General features: G+C 46.0%; 1 protein-coding gene across 1 annotated transcript in view; it reads left to right on the top strand.

Annotated features, from left to right (window-relative positions):
* The window catches only part of Pik3ap1 (phosphoinositide-3-kinase adaptor protein 1), a 118,997-nt gene that overhangs the window by 32,926 nt on the left and 62,011 nt on the right, over positions 1-24,060 (top strand). The window contains exon 3 of the mRNA XM_038321867.2: positions 21,374-21,510. Coding sequence (XP_038177795.1) covers positions 21,374-21,510 — 137 coding nt within the window. The remainder of the gene's footprint in view (positions 1-21,373; positions 21,511-24,060) is intronic.

The raw sequence follows: 24,060 nt of genomic DNA, 5'->3' as shown, positions 1-24,060 counted from the left end.
AATTTTCTGTCCTACTTTGGAGTCCTCCCTTGGGGGCACCTCAGGGGGGGATGGTTGTCACACTTGTGAGTCTGGCCTTGTTTGATCTCAGCAGTTTCTACAGTGAGGCCAGATCTTCTAAACTTTCACAGTGTACCTTCTCCAGTCCAAGGAACTAGTGACTGGTGCAGAGGGCTTAGAAACCAAATATAGCTTTTAAACCTCATTACCATCTATTTAAGTGGGGTTTTTTTCTAAATAGGTTTTTTGCTATCTTTTGAATAGCTTGGATTTGTCATTAAAATGAATGCAGTTTTTTTTCTTTTCAGAAATAGATTATATTAGAGGGGGAAAGTTGTATCTAATTCTGTGTAATGGTTGCTATGGTGATGATTGAATGTAAATGTCAGTTTATGTATGTAAAATCGGTGCTCAGGTTTTGATTAGAGACCAGAGGCAAGGCTTGGTGTCAGTTGGTGAAATAGCTAGAGAACATCTATTAATGGAGAAAACTTTTTAAAAAGAACAAAGGGCCGTTGAGCCCCCTGCCCACCTGTGTAACTCAGCGTAGAATAACTAATTAGATGCGGCAGTAACAAAATAGACCAACAAAAAAAGATGTGCTTCCGTCCTTCCTGCACAATTACTTCGCTGAGGAAATTAATCAGAGAGGTTTGGGAAGAACAAAGTGGCTCTTGCAAAGATGAATTTGTGTGCCAGGTTTCCTTGACTCTCGGGATGGACTTGGTGCATAAGACGGGAGCGTGGAGCATCAGATGGAGGAGATGGGCAGGGTGGTCCTAATAGCCTTCAGCCTCAGAGCCTTTCTCTTAACTAGGATTAGGAAACTCCCGTGAGAGGCTCGTGATGCCAGGCTACCGCAGCCCAGTTGTCAGAGCTCCAAATGCACCCAGAGAATAGGCTTCCCCCTCTCATTACCCAGTGAGAGTGCTGTCAAAGATTAAAGCTAAGGCACAAAACCGCCCCTCAGATCTGAACAGGTGTTCATTTAAATGCCTTCAGTGCTGTCTCCTGAGTTCTTACGTGTTTACACGTGGTTGCTCTGTAGCACACCTGCGTATAGACATGTGCGTAGGTGTGTGTTTCAGACAGAGTGAGAAAGTATACTGTAGCATTTGCTTCCATCGACCACATCAACAGAAACCTTCAAGTTCCTGGGCAAAATGCCAGCAACTCATCACTGCCCATCAGGTTAGTCACAGAGCAAGGCAGTGAAGACTCCTATGATCCATCCATGATTGGGGACTTGAGGTGACGTTTAGTGTCTCACGAGCAGTTGCTGCTGTCGTGTCCTAAGTGAAACTTGGAAGCAGTGGGTTTGCCTCCCCTTAGGTTACATATATGTTTTCATTTAATGTTCTCTACTATGAGTCATCTGCACAGGAGCCACCAAACTTGACCACCTAGAGTCTAGAATCATACACTTGGACCGTGGGAATATGCAAACGCCCTAAATAGCCCCTTTGAAGCCACTTAGCTTCCAGAAATGTTGTTTCTCATCAATGCTCTCCTAAGTGTTAATATACACTGATCTCAGCATAGCCCGGGCTGATGGCCACCTCTAAAGGAGTCTCGAGGGAAACAGGAGGCTCTGGCCTGAGACCCTGTATCCAGGTTTTCTTTACTCTAAGATAAATCTGGAGGTCCGACACCACATTGCTATGGTCTGATCTGTGACCCTGCTTCCCCTCTATGCACACACTGGAGGCAAAACCCCCACAACTCCAGAGTGTGAAGAACAAATGGGGTAAAATAGAGTTGCAAGGATAAGTCCTTAGCCCTTGTGACTGGTGTCCTTTCAAGAAGAGGGTGTTAGGACAAACACAAGCACAAAGAAGAAAGACCATTGGAGGGCACAGAAGGCAACCGTCACCTGCAAACCAGGGACAGAGACCCGGTGGGATCTGATTCCATGGATACCTTGATTTGGACTTGCAGCTGTAGAGTCTTGATAGACTCTGTGACTGTCATTTATTCCACTCAAAACTGTGGCATCTATTATGGCAGCTTGGGAAAGCTAGTATGAATTTAAAGATGGTGCAGATGTATAGGTGACTGGGTAGTAACTACATGAAGGAACAGAGCATTATTTAAATGATCCTGGTCTAGCTCAATTGGTCCTAATCTCTGCTTTCAAATTCACGAAACCAGTTAAACTAGTGAGGTCTGATTGAAATCCCACGTGGCACTCATCTATGAAAACAGACTGTGAGGTTAACTACTTATTTACAAAGAAGTAAGAACACGATATAATAAAAATATGTTTCCAAATCCTGTAAATATTGTAGTCTTACTATAGTGTACCAAGATTGGTGTTCCAGGTACCATTGTTTTAAGAGGAAACTGGCTGACTGGAGTGTGTCCAGAGAGGGACAAGAAGGGAGTAAGGACTGCTTTCTGGGAAGGGCGGTGGCAGTGTTCTCTGTCTGAGGGGGAGGTTCTAGCCTACTGGAGTTGTCACGGGCCGGCGTTCCCTCTGGGTTTTATGTGCTCTGAGTATGGGGTTGATGGCTTCGTGGGATTCTCCCGCAACTGTTACTGTGTGTGACATATGAGCTGAAGCAAAGTGAGGGAGAGACTTAGCCCATGATTGCGGGGATGGTTTGCTCTGGACCTTCTTGCATCTACAGCGGCCATCCTCTGTTAGCCTGAGGATGGGGCTCATGCTGAAGATGATGAACTGGAAAGGCATTGGTGACGGTGCGAGTCCTTAGAGCCCTCAGGCCTTCTGACTGCCAGACTCTGTTCTGAGGAGTGGATGTCGTCAATGTAAGACATTTGCATTGGGACTTCTCTTATGGCAGCAGAGCCATCTTAACAGATTCCACAGGGATGAACTGTAGATAAGGGTGTGATCACAGGTCATCTGAAATGCGCCAGCCGAGTAGATAGATGTCTTGGTATAATATTCAAATAGAGGCGTACTCTGATTTTTTTTTAAAATCCTTTATTGAATGTAATTTGATTCTAAATGATTAGAAAGGCTCTTTGGTGATCTAAGACTCAAAAATAATTCTTACTAACGTCTGAAAGAGAACGAAATGGAACATTTCCCAAGCATTTGCATTATTTTTAAATAATAACTGAGATAAAGCTTTTATTGGCAGAGTGTGGAGGTGGGGAAGTCCGGCCAACGTTGTGTGGGCCCAATCTCCTCTTCCCCATTCCGGGCTCTGTGTCTTGTGCTCTCACTGCTGGAAGATGCTGAGCTCTAGCCACATGGGAAATAAACGTTGTGACTGCTGGGTTGGCAGAAGGTGCTGCACGAAGGACCAGTATCACAGAAAAAGAGCCCAGAGGCCGCAGGGACAGGCAGACAGATGATGAGGGTGTCAAGAATCCCACAGAAACAAGTTTCTGCTTAAGTCCACCTTGACTCGTAGACCCTCCCACAGCTCACATGAAAACACCCTTTTATTTTAGGATGTGAGATGCTAGCATGGTGATGGCTGTGCTGTGGGTACCGCACATCTTCACTGTGGCTCACCACGTGGCAGGACCTCTGCAGGTACCCTCCCTCTCTCTGAGGAGACCATTACTAGGGAGATGCTCCCTTATCCTCATTCAGTGCTGAGCAGCTTCCGGCGGGTCCTGGATTTTATTTACAAAGTGACAGCTGAAACTTTGTCCTCATGATTGTGACCAGAAACCAGAACATGTGTTCTGCCGCGTTGCATCACACATGACCTTACCAGGCTGTTGGGAAGAAGTGTTTGCAGAAGGGCAAACACCTCACATTCATGCTTTCTGAGGATATGGTTGGCAAGGCCAGTGGACTCAGAGTGTGGGGCTGGACGTGACCCGAGAAAGCAAATTTCATTGTCCACCTGGTCTTCTTTTCTTTTCTAATTTTGTTGGTGTTTTGCCTGTATGTACATCTTTATGAAGGTATTGGATCCTGGAGTCACAGACAGTTGTGAGCTGCCATGTGAGTGCGGAGAATTGAACCTGGAAGAACAGTCAGTGCTCTTAATAGCTGAGCCACCTCTCCAGCCCCTCCCACATCTTCTTTTTTCTTTTTTTTTTTTTGAAACAGACTATCTCTGTAATATAGCTTTGACTGTCCTGGAACTTTCTATGTAGACCAGACTGACCTCAAACTCACAGAAATCCACCTGCCTCTGCCTCCCCAGTGCTGGTATTAAAGGTGTACACCACCATCACCTGGCCAGGATATCTTAAAGAATTTGGATTTGCAAAGAAACAAAACACAATTGCCTTTTCCATTGGTGAAAGAGAATAATACAAACAGGAAACTGTTGTGATATGACCAGGCTAATTGCTAACCTCATAAGTGTTGTGTGTAAGGTTTTTCCCTGGTGATTGTCACTGTCTCCTGAACACTGGGCATGTCAGCTGTCTGATTGCACCAGCCCCTTTCTAGCTCTCAGGTAAAGGACCAGTATAGAGGAGGCCCCTGTGCATAGAGACAAGCTCAGTGCTTATACTGGAGGCCATAGGCCAGGTAGGCAGCCCTTAGGGCTTCCATTCAACTTCAGAGAATGACCTTGCTTTCCTCTGGTGGGAAGGCCCAGTTTGGCTCTTGGGAGGCTTCAGTCAACCAATTCTTTGTGCTATGCAGTGAGCTGCCTAACCCCAGGCAGAAAGAAACAAGGCAGACTGAGTGTTGAAAAAGTCCCTGCAATGGAAATACTTATTTTGGAAGAGACAGTCTGACTAACATTGTTGTTAATTATTAAACAAAATCAATGTTTTTTTTTTTCAGTTTAGTTTGGGAGTTATCTGTCAGGAAAACTGAACGTCATTCATGCAAAGGGCAAACCCAAGGAAATCATGGTGTGTGTTTTGGTGACCCTTTGGAGACTAGAGGCTGATCAATGAAAAGGTTTCCTGCAGTAGTGGAAGAGACAGGTACACAGTGTTCACTTTAGGGATCTGTTCTTTGTTAGGTCTTGGTCATTGCCGCCACCAACTCAGAATATGCCCATGGCCCCTTTTATAAAATTGCCCAGACATTTCCCCTTCCTCTGGCTGTCTGGTGTGAGCATTGGCAAGGCTGGGAAGGCCTGAAATGCTGGGGGGGGGGGGCTTGAAACCTGTAATCACTCATGATCCATTGAGGGGACACTGCGTGATTCTAATAAGATATAGGGATCAATGGACGGCAACAGCCAGGCCAAGAAATAAAGTTTAAAATAATCCCCTCCCCCTCCAAAACAAGCCAGGTGTGTTTGTTCACTTCTTTAGTTCCAGCATTTGGGAAGGAGAGGCAGGAGGACTGTTCTAAGTTCGAGGCCAGGTCGGTCCATGTAGCAAGTTCAAAGTACCCAGGGTTACAAAGCAAGACTTTGCTTTAACCCCCTCACCAAAACAAACAAACAAAAATTCCAAACCAGTAACTTAAAATAGTTGGGGTCACAGGCATCTAGGCAACAGGAGCCCCTGATAGGATCCTTGTCTCTCACATGTCCCAGGAACGATCCCTTCTAGTAAGATGATTCCTGCTAGCACGTCCTTACAAGAACAGACAGCGGTCTTACCACTGGTAAAGACAGAGTGAAGCTCTCCAGACTCACTGGGACAAGAAGAAGGGGAGAGGACACTGTGGCTGCAGGTAGATTCTGGTAGTCTAAGTCATCCTGGCAGCCCCTCCAGGAAATAACCAAATTGGGAAAGTCCCCTTGACCTTTCATTTATTAGACAAACTGGTTTGGTTATTTGAGCTGTAATACTGCCAAGCCAAAGATGTTTTTGGGCTGTGATCCATTCCTCTGTGGTGGCCTTGCAAGACTCTAATACTGGGGTCTAACAGTAGGGCAGTCCTCAGGTCTCAATTGCTGGTAGAAGCTGTTTGCTCATAGTGTTTGATGAAAATAATGATCAGGTAGACGGCAGCTGTCTTTAGATTGAGCACGCAGCTTACGGTGAACAGGGATCAACAGTAACGATCCTGAGAATTAGTAATTACAATCTCCATTTTAGAATTAAGTCTCTGAGAAATTAAATAACTTTCTCAAGGTGACCAGCTGCTAACGAAACCCCATGCTCTAAAGTACTGCCACACAAGTGATGGGTTTGAGATGGTGCCTTGTAGGCCTCCAGCTGCCCAGAGTGGAACTGTCCGAGGACCCAGAACCTCACTCCACACCCGTCATGGCATTTGACCAAAGGCTGGCCCCTTTTATCCAGTGACTGACCATGGCAGGGTACATGCTGAAGCAGGCCCCTTCCCAGAAGATACAGCGTCTCCCGCGGCCAGTGCTGCTCTGAGCTGTCATGACAGGCTTGCAGAGCTTTCTTCAGTGCAGTGGCCGAGCGCACCACACCAGCCTTGCTTTCCCATCTCCTTCATTTGGACTCGGCCTTAAGGTTCTCCTTGCCTCCTTCCCCCTTTTCTGTTGCAGGCAGCCTTTGCTTCTCAGAAGACCTGACCTACCCTACAGTACCATGCCAAGTTTTCAGGGCTTCTTGGCTCAACCTGCTGGCATAAATTAGGGGACCGAAGAGTTTCCTATTTCTCTCCATGTTCTGTCTTTAAAGCCTCGGGGCCTCCTGGCCCTGTAGTCACCCTCCCCGAGGTGGAGGTGGTGGTTTCCCTGCTAGTAATTTAGATGGCTCGTCTTATCTCATCCATCGATTCATCCATTCATGCAAGAAGCATTTATTGATTTCTCACTATATTCTCGGCTCCGGGGACATGAAGACGAATGAATGCCAGGGAATCTACTCTCAAAGAAGAGCAATTTGGACACCAGAGAAACAGCATTAATTGCTTTAACTTGGTCAAGCACTTTCCAGGTTTCTCAGAGCTTCTGGATGTTTATCACTTCATCCATAGAAGTCTTGAGATGGGCCAGGCGGCCATAAAAAGTCTCTGAAAGAGAAAAAGCTGGAGCTTAGGAAAATTCAGCTAGTAAATGACAGGTAGGACTTGAGTCCAGGCTTCTGTGGCATAGGTGGATGGCTTTTCCCGAGTCCCTTGGTAACCATGTGTGCTTGGGAAAACAGTAAGTCCTTAGAACCTTGGTCTCAATAGCCCAGGTTTTATGTAGGGGACAGCTAACAGATCTGGGGTGAAAGGAGCTGCAGTTTTTAACTTGAAAGTTTGAAAATTTTTAGTTGTTATTGTTGTTGTTGTTGTTGTTGTGGGTGGGGGGGGGGGTGTGTGTGGGTGTGTGTGTGTGTGGGAGAGAGAGAGAGAGAGAGAGAGAGAGAGAGAGAGAGAGAGAGAGAGAGATCGGGGTGGGGGTGGAGGGTCATGTGGTACCATGTGCATCTGTCAGTCTGTCTCCCAGAAGTCATTTCTCTACTACTGTGTGGGTCCTAGGGATTTAACTCAGGCGCTCAGGTAGAGCTAAGGCCCTTTATCAGCCAAGTGTCTCACCAGCCCTTAAAGCAGAATTTGAAGGCCATCTCAATTTGTGTTTTTTTTTAATCCCGTTACCAAGAAACATCACACTTCACCTTGACCATGTTACTAAGCGAAACCAGCTTTTCAGACAAGAAGGAACGACAAAGGAAAGGCCCTCCTTAGAAACGGAAAGTGAAAGCGGCCAACCAGTCCTCAGACTTCAGCGGCCAAATGCTAGGGGTCAGCGGAGGCGGGGAGTAAATGTTGCCTGCCACTTTCCGGAAGTTTCTCTATTGGGTTGTGGAGGTGCAAAAGGAACAGGATTTTAATCTCAAGTATCTAAGCTTTATTTTATTATCAAGGCTTGGCCTTCACTTGGCTGGGGTGAAACTAATAAACCACACAGCCTGCTCCAAACAAAGCCCATTTGTCTGTCCTTACACCAGTAAATCCCGACATCACTGTTTGTTTAGATTAGAATTGATTCTTGTACCAGGAAGCCAAGAAGAGCCTGTTAAAAGACCAGTTATTAATGGCCTCATTACAAGCCTTCGTTGTTCCTTTTGAGCCAAATTTACATAGAGAGAGGAAGCACATTTATAAGTGTCGGAAACAGATGAAGAAAGAGGAAGCCTCTAGGGTGGGGGTTGGGGGTTGGGGGCGCCTGTGGCGCCTTCAGCTTTGTGAGCAACACTGGGGTTTCCTGAACAATGAAACAGGGGCCCGAGGGCCTCCAGCCCTTGCCTCTGTGGAGGGGCTTCCTCCCAGGGCTGGTCACTAGGGTGCTTCCTCTTTCGGACATTGCCAAGGACCTTAGTTCAGGGCAGTGGAAGCTTTCCTTGGCTCTTTAGGGTTGTCTGTGACTGATAAAGCAACCTGAGAGATGCCAAGTCTGGGACAGAAAAGGCGCTTATCAATCTGTTTGTTTAGGAAGGGGAAGCCAATTTCTCCCCTTCCCCCTACCCAGACTCACACCAGGGCACAGTGGCCTGTGGCTTAGCATCAGCTCCCTCAGTCTGTTGGACTGTTGAGGTTACATTTTCTGAGTAGCTGTCTGTGCCTTGCCTCCTGCCTTTGTATTAACAGGGCCTGAAGCTGGAGCCCTGACTTCTGAGTGCCACCCCACTGTTATACCAACAACTCGTGACCCAGGGCTAGGCAGAACCTCATGCCCTTGCCTCCCTTGCTTCATCTGCTAAGTAGAAATGGTCACCTCTGCCTCAGGTACCTAAGGACATTGAAAAGAAATATAAAAGTTATAAAAAATATAAAAGGCACTGGGTAGGGAGAGAATTCTGGGTAACCCTCAACTCTTGGATGAGGAGGGAGCAACTTGACCCTACTACTCAGGAATGCTTCCTGAGGGCTGAACTTGGGAGATTGGAGGACCCTGGCCCCAACTCCGTCGGGTTGAGGGCTGGGAGAGTAGTAGGCAGATCTATCCTCAGTGGACAGAGTGAGCATACGCTCTGGTTGTCATGGTAGCCACCGTGGTGGTGCTATTTTTGTTCAAGCTGAAGGCAGGTAGGGCGGGGTAGAGAAGAGAAGAGCTGTCATTCTTCGCTTGAAGAAACAAAACCAAAAACCTGAAGCTATCACTTTGCACAGTTTATGTAGACTGATTATTTGGGGGCGCATCTGTGTAAAGGCCACAGAGACCCGAGGTTCCCTCTCCACCTGTCTGATCCCCTGATTCTGAGCCCTAACTATCTTGAAGAGGACCAAATGGACCACCTGGTAAGTGTAGGAAAAACAAAACAAAACAAAACAAAACTGGTTACCTGCCTGTGTAAGCTGAAAGAGACTTGGATCCTACCCAAAACTTTTTGTCTAGTTCTGCAAATCCAGATGTGTTGTGCAGCCAGACAATCTCGGGAATCTGCAGCTGGTGCACAGCACCCAGATGGCAAAGCAGGCTGGATACGAGAGGTGAGTCAGCCAGGTTCCGAGAGTCAGTAACACTGCGGACCTAGAGACCGGAGGAAGACCGGATCTCCCCTTCCTTCCCTTCCTCTCTTCCTCTCCTCCTCGTCTTTCTCCTCGCTTCCAGGGAGCTAGAGCAGCTCTATACGTGTATTTAAAGTTGGAGTTGAGAATGTGTCCTTAGGATTCCATGCTGTACTTTTTGGCATCATGAGGATGGGAGGGGGATGATGAAGATGAAGAATGCGATGAGTGATGTCACCATAGTTAACTAACACCAATAAACAATCCTCGCCTCTTCCCTTGCCCAGCTTTAATCCCAGAACTGTATTTAGTGGTAAAAACCTGGCAGCCCACCGGCCCTCACCAACAGTGTGGTGACCGCTGGCGACTGGAAGTAGCTGGTCACTTAGCCAGCTGTGCACACTGTTACTCTTTTTGGGAGTTCTGTAAGTGAAAGGGGTTAGTTGGATAGGAAATTCAACATTCATTAACCAAAGTGGGTGAGCGGGGGCCAAAAAAGCTCTGTGGGTGGTGATGAGAATGGAGAGGCATCTCAGTGCTTGCCAGGAAACTGTGGGGAGTAGACCGAAACTCTACCTTGAAGTCCCACCATTGGCGCCAGTCTCCTCCTTCCCCAGCTAGCTGTAGTGAACAGCTTCATTTGCGTCTATACATCTAGGACTAGGAGTCAGAGCCAGGCTCGAGGTCTTCTTTGGTGCTTTCCAAGGACCCAGTGGCCCTCATGCTGCATTGCTAAGCTACTACCAAATATAAACGAGATGCAGGTGGTGTCCACAGGAGACATGTTTATAGCCCAGTCAAGAATCATTTCTAAGCATGTAACAGACCATGCTTGTGGTGTAGTTTTTCAGACATCAGCTAATTATAGCATCTTTATTTGTTCCTGGAAGCAGATAGGGCAGGATGTTGGCTTGGAACACTGTTGGCCACACCGCTTTGTGCTGTTTCATGCATTTGAAGACAAAGTTTGCAGGGTGCGATGGGGTGGTCAGCCACTCCCCTTCTCAGTTCTGATCAGACTGCAAGCATCTGGAGTTATTTAGAAACTAAGCGAAGACAGCATTCAAGAGGCAGAGGCAAGAGGATCTCTTTGAGTTCCAGGCCAGCTGAAGCTACATAATGAACCCTGTCTTTGAAAACCCAAACAATAAAACCAACCAAACAAACTAAAAAAATAAAAATAAAGCAAAAAAAGGTTCTTAACTTTTTTTTTTAACTAGCTCTTATAGTCCAGGCTGGCCTCAAACTCACAGAGATTCACCTGCCTCTGTCTCTTGAGTGCTGAGATTAAAGGATTGTGGCACCACCACCGGCTTAGTTTTTAACTTTTTTAGCAAAATAAAGTTGTATCTTGAATACCTCTTGGCAATAAGTCTTCAGTACAGAGACAAACCCTTGTCCGTGGCTTTCTCGGAACTCAGCTTTTCCTTTCCCACACAGCCTCCCATGCGGAAGGTGCCCCACACTGCTTCCCAGGGCAGCGGCACATCTCTTGCTGCCTCCCGCCACATCTCTCGTCTGCCAGCACAGTCCTTCCTGTCCTTGTAGATGGAGGTCCAGTGCTAGCGAGGACACACATTTCTTGCCCTTACATGTCTTGGTGGATGTGGCACAGGCTTTAAGCAGTGAGAATCCATCGGTGAAACAGAAGTTATGAACTATTTTATTGACTTCATTGGGAAATGCTCTGTCTTTTCTCAGAAGGATCAGCCCAGTCTCCTGGAAGTAACTCTTTGACTTACACTAACCAAGCATGTCTCTGTTAACTGATGCTTTCTTCTTTTTATTGAAGCTTCTTTAAACTTTGGTTGTATTTGTCATGTGGCCACACATCTCTGAGCAGTCTGGGACATTAGCTCACCTAAATTGGTTATATTTGCAGTCTCACTGTGCAGATCAGTGCTTGATAATACAGCATCACACCATGCTCAGCATTTCTCATGCGAGCCTCATCTTCCCATTTAACTTAGCTCCTTCAGGGCTAAGACAACGAAGGTGTTCTAACCCCTGGCATTCTCCATGGGACCCAGGCCGGCGCTAGAACATGCCATGCGTGTTCAGCGGACACCTGCTGCTTACTTAGGAAACTGGGTAGCAAACTCAGATTTTGAAACATTTTCTTCAGGACTTTGAGAAATAGCTGTTTCATGATTTAGTCATTGTCACGTAGGTAGGACAGATGAGCATGAGTAATGAACAGCTGATGGGCTTTAGCCTGAGTGGAAAACCCTCTGTAAGCTCCTCTGAGGTAGGGCAATTCTACATTTCGGATCCAAGACTATCCCCATGAGCTGATGTCCTGCACCTTGCATGTAAATGAGAAGGAAAGGCAGTCTTGTTCACCAACAGCCCACTCTCCCCCGAATTGCTTGGTTTCTCCATTCTTGCAAGAAATCTTTAGCTCCCTCATGCATTTTGCCAGCCACATTTGAAGTCTTAGACACAGACTGATAAGCCTTTCTTGCCTTTTCCAGCCTATAGGCATACATGTTTAACCTGTCCCCTGACCCTTATCCAGCTCACAGATACACACATTCAGCCTGGCCCCGACCCCTTTCCACCACACAGACACACATGTTCAGCTTGGCCCCATCTCTTCCCACCATACAGACACACACGTTCAGCCTGGCCTCGACCCCTTCCCACCACAGAGACACACATGTTCAGCTTGGCCCCATCTCTTCCCACCACACAGACACACACGTTCAGCCTGGCCTCGACCCCTTCCCACCACAGACACACATGTTCAGCCTGGCCCCGACCCCTTTCCACCACACAGAAGCACGTGCTCAGCCTGGCCTCTGACCCATTTCTGTTTGTTCCTGTTTTGACTAAGTTGACTTGAAAACCCGAATTCTGCTGAAGGTCATTATTTGGCTTCCTTCTCTGGTCACTTTCTTTTTCCCCATCATCCAGAACTTAGAATAATTCAGTGTGCGCATGCTCTAGGCCTTCCCTTGCCCTTACACCTTGAGTTTACCTCATTTCAACTTTTCAATAGTTGTAGTTTGTCTATAAGCCTGGCATTCGGGAAGCTGAAGCGGGAGGAATTGAACTTGAGGCCAGCCTGGGTTACACAGCATAGGAAAACTCTAAATAAATAGATATTAACAAAATGGAAGAATCCCAGCATACTACATCTTCCTTTGATCCCTCAGTAATCTGCGAATCAATGATGGGATTTTTGGCTTATTTTTGTGCCATAGTCCTGTTGTTTAAGAAAGAATTTTATTAAGGTGTAATACACAGAACATCCAGTGAACTCTTTACTGTATGCAATTCAGTGTATTGGGTGTATTGTTTTGGTGAAATATGTGTATCATAGTATTTGTCATTTAAACCAATTTGGAGCATAAAATTCAGGGATGTTAATTGCAGTCACAAGATTGTGCGAATTGCCCCAACTATACCTACCTCTAAATGTGTTCATTGTACTTAGTATTTTCTTAAGACAATTTATATTTATAATCCGAGTAAGTTTATCTTAAAGTAAACTTTGCTACTGTAGATGAAAGAAAAGCTAGTGTTTTTTTTTTTTAATGTAGGGCGATGTTAGCTATAAAATAACATGGCATTAAACCCAAACATCAGTATTCAATTCTTCATTTGGAAGCATGGGAAGGCTGTGAGCTTATGGACTGGCCCCTTCATGGTACAGAGGGAGCTAAGCATGTCAGAGGCGTATTAAAGGGTCCTTTTGCCACGTTGAAGTGGCTTTCTCCTTTTTCCTTGCTTTAGATTTTATTTGTTCATATTAGTTTATTTTTGCCTAAATGTATGTCTGCACACTGTGTGAATGCAGCGCCTGAAGAGGGCAGAGACCATCTGTGACACCCAGTTCTCTCCCTTCCATCTGATGGGTCCCAGGCACCAGGCTCGGGTCGCCAGTGTGTTCATGAGCCACCTCCACCAGCCCTGCTTTTAGCATATGTAGGCCAATGTCCACAGCATTAGCTGTATGCTTTAGAATCACACTGCCCTACCAGAGTACAGGCTTGCAGTGCGCTGAGCCCTGGAAGATGGACAGATGGTAGTGTAGGGAGCTGAGGGGTTACACTTCTACATAGCACTCACTGTGTGACGTGGACAACTTACTTATGTTTATCTGTAAACAGAATCACACCAATCTCCCAGCTATGGCTAAGTGAAATAATCTACATTATATTTTTATAATATAATCTATATTATATTTTATAATATAACTTATAGTATGCCCTTGGCATAGCATAAATGCACAACAGTGGCATTTGTGGTTGGATTTGAGAACAATATTTATTTATACTTCCCCAAGGGGTAGCTTGCCTAGTCTGAGAAAGACCCTCTGAGGTTAGCAGGCACTGTTCTTCTTTGCCTTCTGCTGTGGAGACTGAGAACCCGCAGGAGTTCAGTGAACTAGGCCATCAGAGTAGGAAAACATAACAGAAAGAGAGAGCACAGCTGTGGGCCAGAGGCCACGTGCACATGGAGGTCATTAGTTGGTCCAGCTGGTATTAACTGCCTCTTGAGTTAACCCTTCCTGTGGAATGAGCCCTTCACCCTGCAGGAGGTCACAACACCGCAAACAGCAGCACCCACAGTAGCACCAGGCCTCCAAGATAGTGGAGGTGCAAGTCATGTCTCATGAGCTGCGCAGTTACAACCCAGCCCAGGAAGAGCATGTAACACTGTCTTCTACTGCCCACAGGGAAGGAAGTACAGAGCCCCTGGCCCCTGCGTGCTGCTCTGCCTCAGCTGTGCTATTTCAAATCCCTTCCAGGCATGGGATGCTTATCTTTAAAATGAGACCGTGGTGCTGATTCCCCTCTCACAGGATTGTGGGAAGGATACCTGGAGACTAGTGAGTAGTCACCTGACACCCGGCGAAAGGTCACTTTCATTGTAACCGGGATTAGTAACCGTGTGAATATGTCAGCAGCCTTCTCGCCTAGGGTGAGCTGCTGAGTGTGGTTTAGTTGTGGGTCTGACTGCATGGTATGCTAATTATGTTGAAAAATCATAGCCCTACCCAAAGTCTATAATAGCTTCTCTCTGGAAGGAAGGAAAACAGTGCCGTGAATTTTCCACGTGGAAGGATTGCTTGTGTCGATGCTCTGAAAGCAAAGCAAATGGACACGTTATAAAACATAAAAGCTGGGTCGATTAGATTCGTTTGGCCAAAAATGATGTGGTTTGTTGGGCAGGACCCTTGTGAATGTGGCACAGAAGCCAGCTTCTTGCTGAGGCTGTTGGGGGATTGGTAGCACCAGAAGTCCTGGATCTCCCATCTCCTTTCTCTACCTGCAAGCCATATGCAGAGAACTCTTGTGTCTGCCTTAACCAGCATAGCAGTATCTAGCCACGGAGCAGGTGCACACCCAAACACTCCCAAAATCCCATGGTGGGACCAAATTATAGCATGGTGAGTGTGCTCCCCAGTGTGCTCCTGTCTCATTTCAAAGGCATTTTTTCATCAGAATGAGCATCTCTAGTGCAAATTCACACAAGGAATAGAGCTGAGAACTTTTGTCAGAGAATAGGGATTCCCACACTGGCACCAAAGAGTACTCAAGGTGGCCTCCAAAATTCAACACAACACGGAGAAGAAAGAGATGAGACCAAGGACCTGGACAACGGAGTCAAAGAGGCAAACCATGCGCATGCTGCATGCCTGTAAGCCATCACTCAGGAGGCTGAGACAGGAGGATTGTGAATTTGAAGCTATCTTGGTCTACAGACAGACAGATTCTGCCTTCACAAAGATCCCAGGAAAACAAAACAAAACAGCAAAACTTCCCAATAAAGAGTAAGGAAGTGCTTAAGGATCAAGTCGGTTTGCCCATGAACTACCTGGCGGTAAGGCAAAGGGTGAAACATGCTGTCTGCTATCCTTGTTGAATAAGAGAAAAGAGGCCAATTGTTTCCTGAGTATAAGTAGTTGTCACATGTGTTACCTACAGATGAGATTTGGGGAAATAGGCTATGCAGAGTCTTCTACAGTTTCTAAATGTGCTATAGACTTCCTGAAAGCTGAGCCAATGCTGATACATTTTCAGCAACAGTCTATTGGTATCTTGAGAGTACTCTACCCTGGTCATGGGTGCTGGGTTTCCAGTGACTTCACTTGGGTCTTAAACATTTGGCTCATGTAGAAGTGGCTGCATTGTCTTCAGAAACAGGTAGGGATGGAAGAGAGATCTCCTTGTTAAAGAAAGGAAGCTTGAACGTAGAGAGATGGCTCAGTGATTAAGAGCACTGGCTGCTCTTCCAGAGGACCTGGGTTCATTTCCCAGCACCCACATGGTGGTTCACAACTGTCCGTAATTCCAGTTCCAGGGGATCTGACACCTTCACACAGACAGACACACACACAGGCAGAACACCAATGTACATAACTAAAATTAAATAAAATAAAAAAGAAGAGAAGCTTGGAATCATTGCACTGATGGGGTGGTTTCAGGTGGTGCTTGCATTGGAATTGGCTTTGCGTGGCTGGAAGCTTTGAATCTGCTGAAGTGGCCCCATCGAAACAGAGTTTCTCTTCTGTGGTGTACTGGGACAGGAACCTTGATGGCTTGTCAGTCGCCAGCAGCAGCAGCATGGTAGACTGAATGGCATCTGCCTGACTTCCCGAAACCACTCTGCTGGCGCTGCCAGTTCTCTAAAGTGGCATCGAGGGACCTGTTGAGAGGAAGTGTTTACATAGCCCAGCTGAGCTGAGGGTTGACCCTTGGGGTCAATCTCATTGGGTCCCCATGGCCTCAATGGTAGGATAATGATCCAGGAGATTTGTCACCTGAACTCATAATCAAAGCAGGGCTTTCTCACTATGGAAAATATAAAAACACAGGCAAGGAGGGAAGGAGGGAGAAGAGGAGGAAGGAAGGAAAAAAATCACATAGATTTTCTTCTGACCTTTGAAGAGAATTGAGTAAAATTGAAATTCTGTAGTGTGAAATATATCATTTTGTATGTGTCCCTGACATGCTTCTTGAAACTCTGAAAATAATGTGGGCTTTGTTTGTTTGTCATGAGAACAGGCTGTTTCTGTACAGCTCTGGCCTACCTGGAGCTCAATACATAGGCCAGACTGGTCTGGAGCTCACAGAGATGCTCTTGTCTCTGCTTCCTGCGTTCTCAGATTAAAGGTGTACAGCACTGTGCCCAGCCAAAATAATGCTTTTTTATGTTCCGACTGTTTTTTGTTTTGTCTCTGATACAAAGACATCTTGTTTCAATATTTTTATGCTCGGGACATTTATCTTTCTCCCAAAGATAGGCCCTGGAAGCAGAATTACGTGGCCAAGTGTTTGTGCATTCCAGTGCTTTTCTCTTCTGCTTGATCTGGGCCTGTCACCGAGTGAGGGACTCTGTCACCCAGTAAGTCTTAGTTTGGAAAAGAGAAACAGCAACACAGGTTGGTCTTCCACATCTCCCATTGCCTGGTCAGAATGAGTGACACTGTGCTTTCTGAGCGGGGAGGAGTTTTATATTTCTATTTTGTCATTTATTGAGTGTGAAATGTTTGTAAGGAGATTTCTATGTCCTCTTCATACAGGAGATCACCCTCTTGTCACAGTTACTTTGAAATTTAAATAGTTTATGATTTCCTGGTTAGGATTTTGGGTAACAGTGTTATAAGAAATTAATTCACATGGTGCACGACCCCCTCTTTAAAGAGGTCAGCTCCAATTTTTTGTTCGTCTTTTCCTCCATTTCTTTGAGGGAGTTTCTCATTTCCTCTTGAAGAGTCTCAAACATTCTTCTGAAGTTGTTTTTCAGGTCATTATCTTCTGTTTCATTTATATTTGGTTCAAGTCTTATTGTTGTACGGTCTTTAGGTTTTACTGATGTCATGTTGCTCTCTGTGGTGTTGCATGTGTTCCTTGTCTACTCATCTTTTCCTCTAATTGGTGTGGTTGGAACTGTCTGTGACTCTGTTGATTAATCTTCACCAGTCAATCCAAGGCTCAGATGGTTGTTCTCCATGGTACAGTCAGTGCTATGGTTCTAGTTACCCTGCTGGTCACTCCATGTTCCTGGAAGTCGCTCAGTGCTCCTAGGATTTGCTCCACTCCCATGGAGTTTGCTCTCTCAGGCCTGCTCTGACCTAGGTTGCTGGCTCAGACTTGTTTCTGTAATGTCCCTGGTCTGGATCCATTCCTGTAAAGGTCCCTGGCTTGGGGTTGGTCCTGCAAAGGTCTCTGGCTCCGATCTACTCCCTAGAAGGTCCCAGACCCAGTTGTGCCTGATCCACAGAGGTCCTGGCTCAGGCCTACTCCCTCAGAGGTCTCAGATTCACGTTCAGACCTGCAGAGGTCCCAGCTCAGGCCTAGTTCCTCGGAGATCCCAGACTCATGCCAAGACCCGCAGGGGTCCTGGCTCAGGTCTACTCCCTCGAAGGTCCCAGATTCACGCTGCCTGGACCCGCAGCAGTCTCTGGCTCTGGCCCACTTGCTCAGTGGTTGCTCCCCTGTATCTGCTTCCATGGAGTTTACCGCCTCAGGCCTGCTCCGGCCTAGGTTGCTGGCCCAGTCCTGCTTTTGCCAAGATCAAAAACACTAATGACCATTTATGCTGAAGAGGTTGTGGGGAAAAGGGAACACTCCTGCATTGCTGGTGGGAGTGCAAGCTGGTCCAACCCCTTTGGATGCCAGTGTGGTGATTTCTCAGAAAATTAGGAAACAACCTTTCTCAAGACCCAGTAATACCACTTTTGGGTATATATCCAAAGGATGCTTAATCATGCAACAAGGACATGTGCTCAGCTATGTTCATAGAAGCTTTGTTTGTCATAGTTAGAATCTGGAAACAACCTAAATGACCTTCAACTGAAGAATGGTAAGGAAAATGTGATACATTTACACAATGGAGTACTACACAGTAGAAAAAAATATCTACATCTTGAAATTTGCAGACACATGGATGGAGCTAGAAAATATCACTTTGAGTGAGATACCCCAGACTCTGAAAGACAATTATCACATGTACTTACTCATAGGTGGTTTTTAAACATAAAGCAAAAAAAAAAAAAAAGCCAGCCTACAAACCACAATTCCAGAGAACATAGACAGCAATGAGGCCTCTAAGAGAGACACACATGGATCTAATCTACATGGGAAGTAGAAAAAGACAAGCTCTCCTGAGTAGATTGGGAGCATGAGGACCTTGGGGGAGGGTTGAAGGGGTGGGGAAAGGCAGGGAGGGGAGCAGAGAAAAATATAAAGCTCAATAAAAATCAATACAAATAAAAGAGTTCAGCTCAACAGTCTTTGCTTCATTCATGGATTATGCATTGTCTCCATATGGTCTTAGAATATTTTCATCACCTCAGAAAACTCCTATATCCTTTGGCTACTTCCCTGCAGTCACCCCAAACTCTTCATCTGCCTCTACAGATTTGTCCATCCTGGACACAGGTATTTGGACTCAAGAGATGTATGTGGCCCTTCGCGCCTGACTTCTTTCACTTAGCACACCGTCTTCAAGGTTCATCCCTGCCGTGACACCTATCGATGACTCATTCATTGCTGAATGATTTCATTTTGTGGATATGCCACATCTTTGTTTGTTTACTAAAATGTTCAATTCATCTTGTCAAATCTCTTGCTCACTGAGATGGCAACTTTTTCAGTTGTTATACAAATCTTTTCTCAACCCTATGTTTCCATATTTTGATTTTTAAAATTCATTTTATTTTTATTTTGTGTTTCAATCTGTAATTCACCTTAATTTCATCTGGGAGTTTAGAGAATTAGGAAGAGTTTCATAGTACCCTATCCCTCCCCCATCATTTTCCAGGACTACCAGCTGACTCATCTTCTTACCAACCATTTCCTTTATTTTGTGGTGATTGACTTTTTTTTTTTTTTGCTGTTTTAATTACTTTTAGAAGAATGCTTTTGAGAATAGTTCTAGGTTTCCAGCAAAAATCAAGTGGAAAGTTTGAAGGTTTTCTACTCATATGCAGCGTCCAACACTATTAACAACCAATACCATGATGGCACAGAGGTTTCAGCAGAGGAACTTACACATCCAGTGTCACGAGCCCCCTGTCCAGTGCAGTGTACCCTTGGTATTGTCTAGTTAGTGGATTTGGACAAATGTTTGATGATGTTTTGTGCAAAATACATTTACTACCCTAAAGAAACAAATCTGTGCAGTCCAACTGGTTATTCCTCTGTCTTCCCAAAACCTGGCTACCACGGATTCCTTTTCCTCCTATAGTTCTGTCCCCTCCTATAGTTCTGTCCTTTTCTGAATGTCGTATAGCAGAGGCCACGCACTCTGTGGTTTTCTTTCGCTCAGTGTCCTCCTTTGCTTTCTATTTCTGTCATAAACACCGTGACCAAAGAGGAATTTATTTTGGCTTACGGCTCATTTGAGAAGCAGAAACCTGGAGGCAAGCACCAAAGAAGCAGAGATAAGGAAGATAAGCTCCCTGGCTTGCTGGCCTTGGCTTGTTCAGTTTGCTTTCTTACACCACCTAGGACCCCACCCACAGTGGGTTGGGCCTTCCCACTTCAATCATCAATGAAGAAGATACCCCCACAAACTTGCTAAGGGACCCCGTCTGATGGAAACATTTTCTTAGTTGGGATTCCTTCCTCCCAGATGACTTGTGTCTCCTACGGGCTTATTTCTGTCCAGGGCTGTACTCCATCATGGCTTGCTTGTGCTATTGTTCCTGTATCCATTCAGCTACTAGAGGGTGTCTTGGTTGCTCCCAGCTTCTGGCAGCAACGGAGAAAACTGTTATAGATGTCTGTGTGCAGGTTCTCAAGCTTTGGGGAAAATACCAAAGAGCATGATCGTAAGTGTATTTAATCTGGTAAGAAATTGCCAAAGTGCCTTCTGAAGCGGCTACACTGTGTTCGCCTTCCCACTAGTAGAGGGAGCCTGATGTTGCATGTCCTTGAAGACATTTGGTGTCATCTATATTTAGGTTTTGACCATCCTAATAGATGTGTCATGGTATGTCATTGCCACTTTGATCTTCATTTCCTGATAACATGGAGGTGACTCATTTTTTCATGTGTGGGTTTGTCATCTGTATGTAGGCATACATGCAGTCTTGGGTATAACCTCAAAGGAGGCCTGTCAATCACTAAATGCTGCTTAGGAGTGCTGCTGAAGAGGTCATATATGTTCTCACTGTTGTCGCACCATCTTTGCCATGCTCTTCACATCTGCACACCTCTGCATGCCTCATCAGAGTCTGTGTGCTGGTTTCATTTCTGGTACTGCGACTAAACACCCGGATGTAAGGCAGATTAGGAAAGAAGGGATTGTTTGGTTTACTATTCCAGGTTATAGACCACCATCGAAAGGGAAGTCAAGGTAGGAACTCAAGCAGTTAGCCATGTCACGTCGCATCCACTGTCAAGAGCAGGGAGAACCATTTGGATTCATGCTTCCTGCTTTCCTTCATCTATCTTTCTCCTCTCCTGTGTAAAAGTCTGGACTCTCTGCTGGTTCTTCCTATGTCAATTAGCAATCAAATAGCCTCCCCCCACACACAGATATGTCCACAGACCAAGCTGGCCTGGATAATTCCAGTCAAAGCTAGCTTCTCAGGTGGTTCTAGGTAGTGGCGAGTTGGCAGTAAAACAGCATCCCTGTCTCCATCCCTGACCCTGCCAGCATGTGTTTGGCCGTGGCACTGATCTGGAACCCAGTGGTTGAAAATGATCCCTCTCACCGCTGCTCACAGAGGAGCTATGTTGGGTAGGCGGGACCCAAGTTCCTGTCACTTTCTGAAGTTTCTTGCTCTTTTATAAAGTACGCAGTCCCTTCCTGACTCCATTTTCCTCACCACCTTTGAGCCCCGCATGGAATCCTGAGGTGAGGCTTCCAGAAGCCTGTTGGTTGAACCTGGACTTGCCTTCCTCAAACTTTTTGGCTTTAGCCCCTGACTCTGTCCCCTTGCTATCATTCTGGTCTCTGTCCTACAGAGTGGTTGATTTTCCTCATTGGGTCCTCTTTTGTGACTCAGTGAGTCACTCCCTTCATTTTGGATTTGTGTGACACTCACAGCCGCTCTGCTTCCTGCATGGTAATGTGTGGGGCCTTGGGGGTGAAGCATGTCTGCCAGTTCTCCTTTTCCTGCTCCCATTCATTATGTCCTGTATTCCATAGATTCTGGCTGTGACTCAGTAACTGACACGGAGCCCGAGGACGAGAGAGCTCTTCCTCTCTCAAAGCAGACAAGCCTGCCTCTGGAGACGTCGCCTGGGAACCTGATGGTGGTGCAGCCGGACCGCATTCGCTGTGGGGTAGGCATCCTGGGGGGCCTGGTAGATAGATCCCCATCAGAGCGCTGACTTTGCAAGTCAGTGCCTTTGTTGAGGTAAAGCGTCTGGGAATATCGTGATGCTTCTTATTATAACCAAAACCGTCCCTTGAGGCCCACATCACCAGGGCCTTGGGCATGAATAACTCTAAGTCAGAGATTACACCTGGGAGTGTATGTATCATCAATGCAAGAATTCTGGTTCATGAATGTATAACATAGGGCAGACAGGACACCAGCAGGCATGAACATTGTTAGAGACTCCAGAGTTAGAGGCCTGATCTCTTCCTGCTGGCCCAGCACTGGGAAGAAGTGGCATATTCTGGCAACCTGTTTCTTTATTAGCTAGTGACTATCCTGGCCTCTGGGAGGGCTTTAAGGTTTAATGGCTGACACTTGCTGGCCAGTATTGCTTGCTAAAAAGATTGGCCAAATATCTAAGTCCTATGTGGCTAGCATTTTAGGGTGGTCATATATTCACAAGTAAGCTGTATGTGAGACTTCATGATAATCCTTTAAATTCTATTATAATATTTGATCATTTTCAGAATTCTTTCCTTCCCGGATTTAAAATGCGAGGCATTTTGAATAGGTTAGAGCAGCAAAGCTTTCTTCATGGATGTGTGCTGTTTGCTACGCTTGCCTCTGCGGCTTCCCAGGACTACAGGGCACGAGAACTTTGGCAATGAGAAGTGTGAGGTCTGACCTTCTCTGTAGCTGAGGCCACAGATGCCGTGCAAGGGGTCCCTGCGCAGGAGTTGCCAACATTTTTCAGACTGGGTTTGACCCATAGACATGTTTGGTTTGAACTTCACAGTGTCTTTAAAAATAAGCATAAAAATTGGTGTTCCTTAGCTTCTTGCGAGTCAGAAACTGGTTTTCGGCTTGAGGTAACTGGCGGTGGGGCTCGGTGCCATATTTTTTTTTTATTGCATGGGACATGCATCCTCTTGCCTGGTCCCCACAATTCTCTAATCTTCATTTTTTTATTTTTATTTGGGAGACTTTGAGACAGTTTTTCTACCTAGCCCAAGTTGACCTTAACTTGTGATCTTCTTGTCCTCTTCTCTCATTCTCCCCAGTGCTGGGACCATGCCTGGCCACTCCCTGTTCTTTAAACTCAGAGGACTGTACTCTTCCTCTTCACGCTAGGCTCTGTGGACATTTCAGGCTCACTCTCCCAGTGCTATGTCTTCCCATTGTGTGGTCAGATGTCAGGTGCAGTGGTAAGGATGTGTGGGGCCTCTGTGTGCTTCATCCTGCTCGCTCTTCTTCCTGCTCCCCTCAGCTGCCCTCTTACTCAGGATTAGCCTCATTGCCTCCTCTAGGTCTACAGGCCAGGGGTGCCAGGGCTGGAGGTGGGACCTGACTGCCAACAGGACTGACACACAATCTTTTAGGCTCCTCATTTTACTGAGACAAGGTGCAGGACCAGGTGTGTAGCTGGAATGCTGACAGCCACAGAGTGTGTGTTTGGTTATAGCAGTGTTAGCAATCTGGACCACACACCTTCCCCTGTTACAAAGCTCAAGCCTGGAATACCCTTCTGCAGCCCTTGTAAAAGGGTTGCCATGACAACTATATCAAAGTCCTGGAATGAATGATTGAGGACTAACTCTGACCAGAAATCTCTTCTCACCTTTCTGGTTTGGGGGAGGGCCCAGCCCTACTGGTTTTGTCTAAAGTGGCCATTGCCAAGTCCAGGGACAAGTTGAGTATCCCTTACTCAAAAGGCTAAGGACCTGAAGTGTCTCAGATTTTGAATTTGGGGGGTTATAGAGATGCTAGATTATTTGCATATGTATAACAGGATATGTTTTAGAACAAAGTTCATATGCATGTTTCATATACATGTTATATATAGCCTGACAATAGTTTTAGACAACATGTTATTGCCCTTGCATTTGGGTTTTTGACGTGTTAACCAAGTGTGGAACTTTCCCCTTGTGGTGTCAGGTCAGAACATATTTGGATTTGGGAGTTTGGAAGAGGGCTGCTTTGTGAGGCTCAGTGTAGTACTGGCCGAAATGTAGACTCTGGGGTCGGGGATGTGGCACAGGTGTAGAGTGCTTGTCTAGCAGGCGTGAAACCCTGGGTTTGATTCCCAGCACCACATGAAAAACTGGGCATCATGGCACATGCCGATTGATCAGACTAGTAATTGGGAGGTGGATGTGGGGAGTTCAGGATTCAAGGTCACCACCTGTATAACAAGTATGAGGCTAGCCAAAGCCACATGAGATCCTGTTTATGAGGCTAGCCTTAGCTACATGAAATCCTGCTTATGAGGCTAGCCTCAGCTACATGAGATCCTGCTTCTAAATTGTTTTAAGCATAGACCCTGATTCAGTGGCAGGAAGTACCTCACAGTTTGCCTGACTAACTTACTCCAAGGGTGGCAATGGTGTTGGTAACTTAGTCACATGCAATAGCAAAGCTTGTCTAGAGAAGAGTTTCTCATATCTGGGGGAAGGACTTAAAAAATAAACAAAAGCCTTCCAGGCATGGTGGCATATGCTGTTAATTCCAGTAC

Source organism: Arvicola amphibius, chromosome 1 (genome assembly GCF_903992535.2).
Source record: "Arvicola amphibius chromosome 1, mArvAmp1.2, whole genome shotgun sequence".
In the NCBI taxonomy this organism is placed as follows: Eukaryota; Metazoa; Chordata; class Mammalia; order Rodentia; family Cricetidae; genus Arvicola; species Arvicola amphibius.
This window is presented reverse-complemented; position numbering and strand designations above follow the sequence as displayed.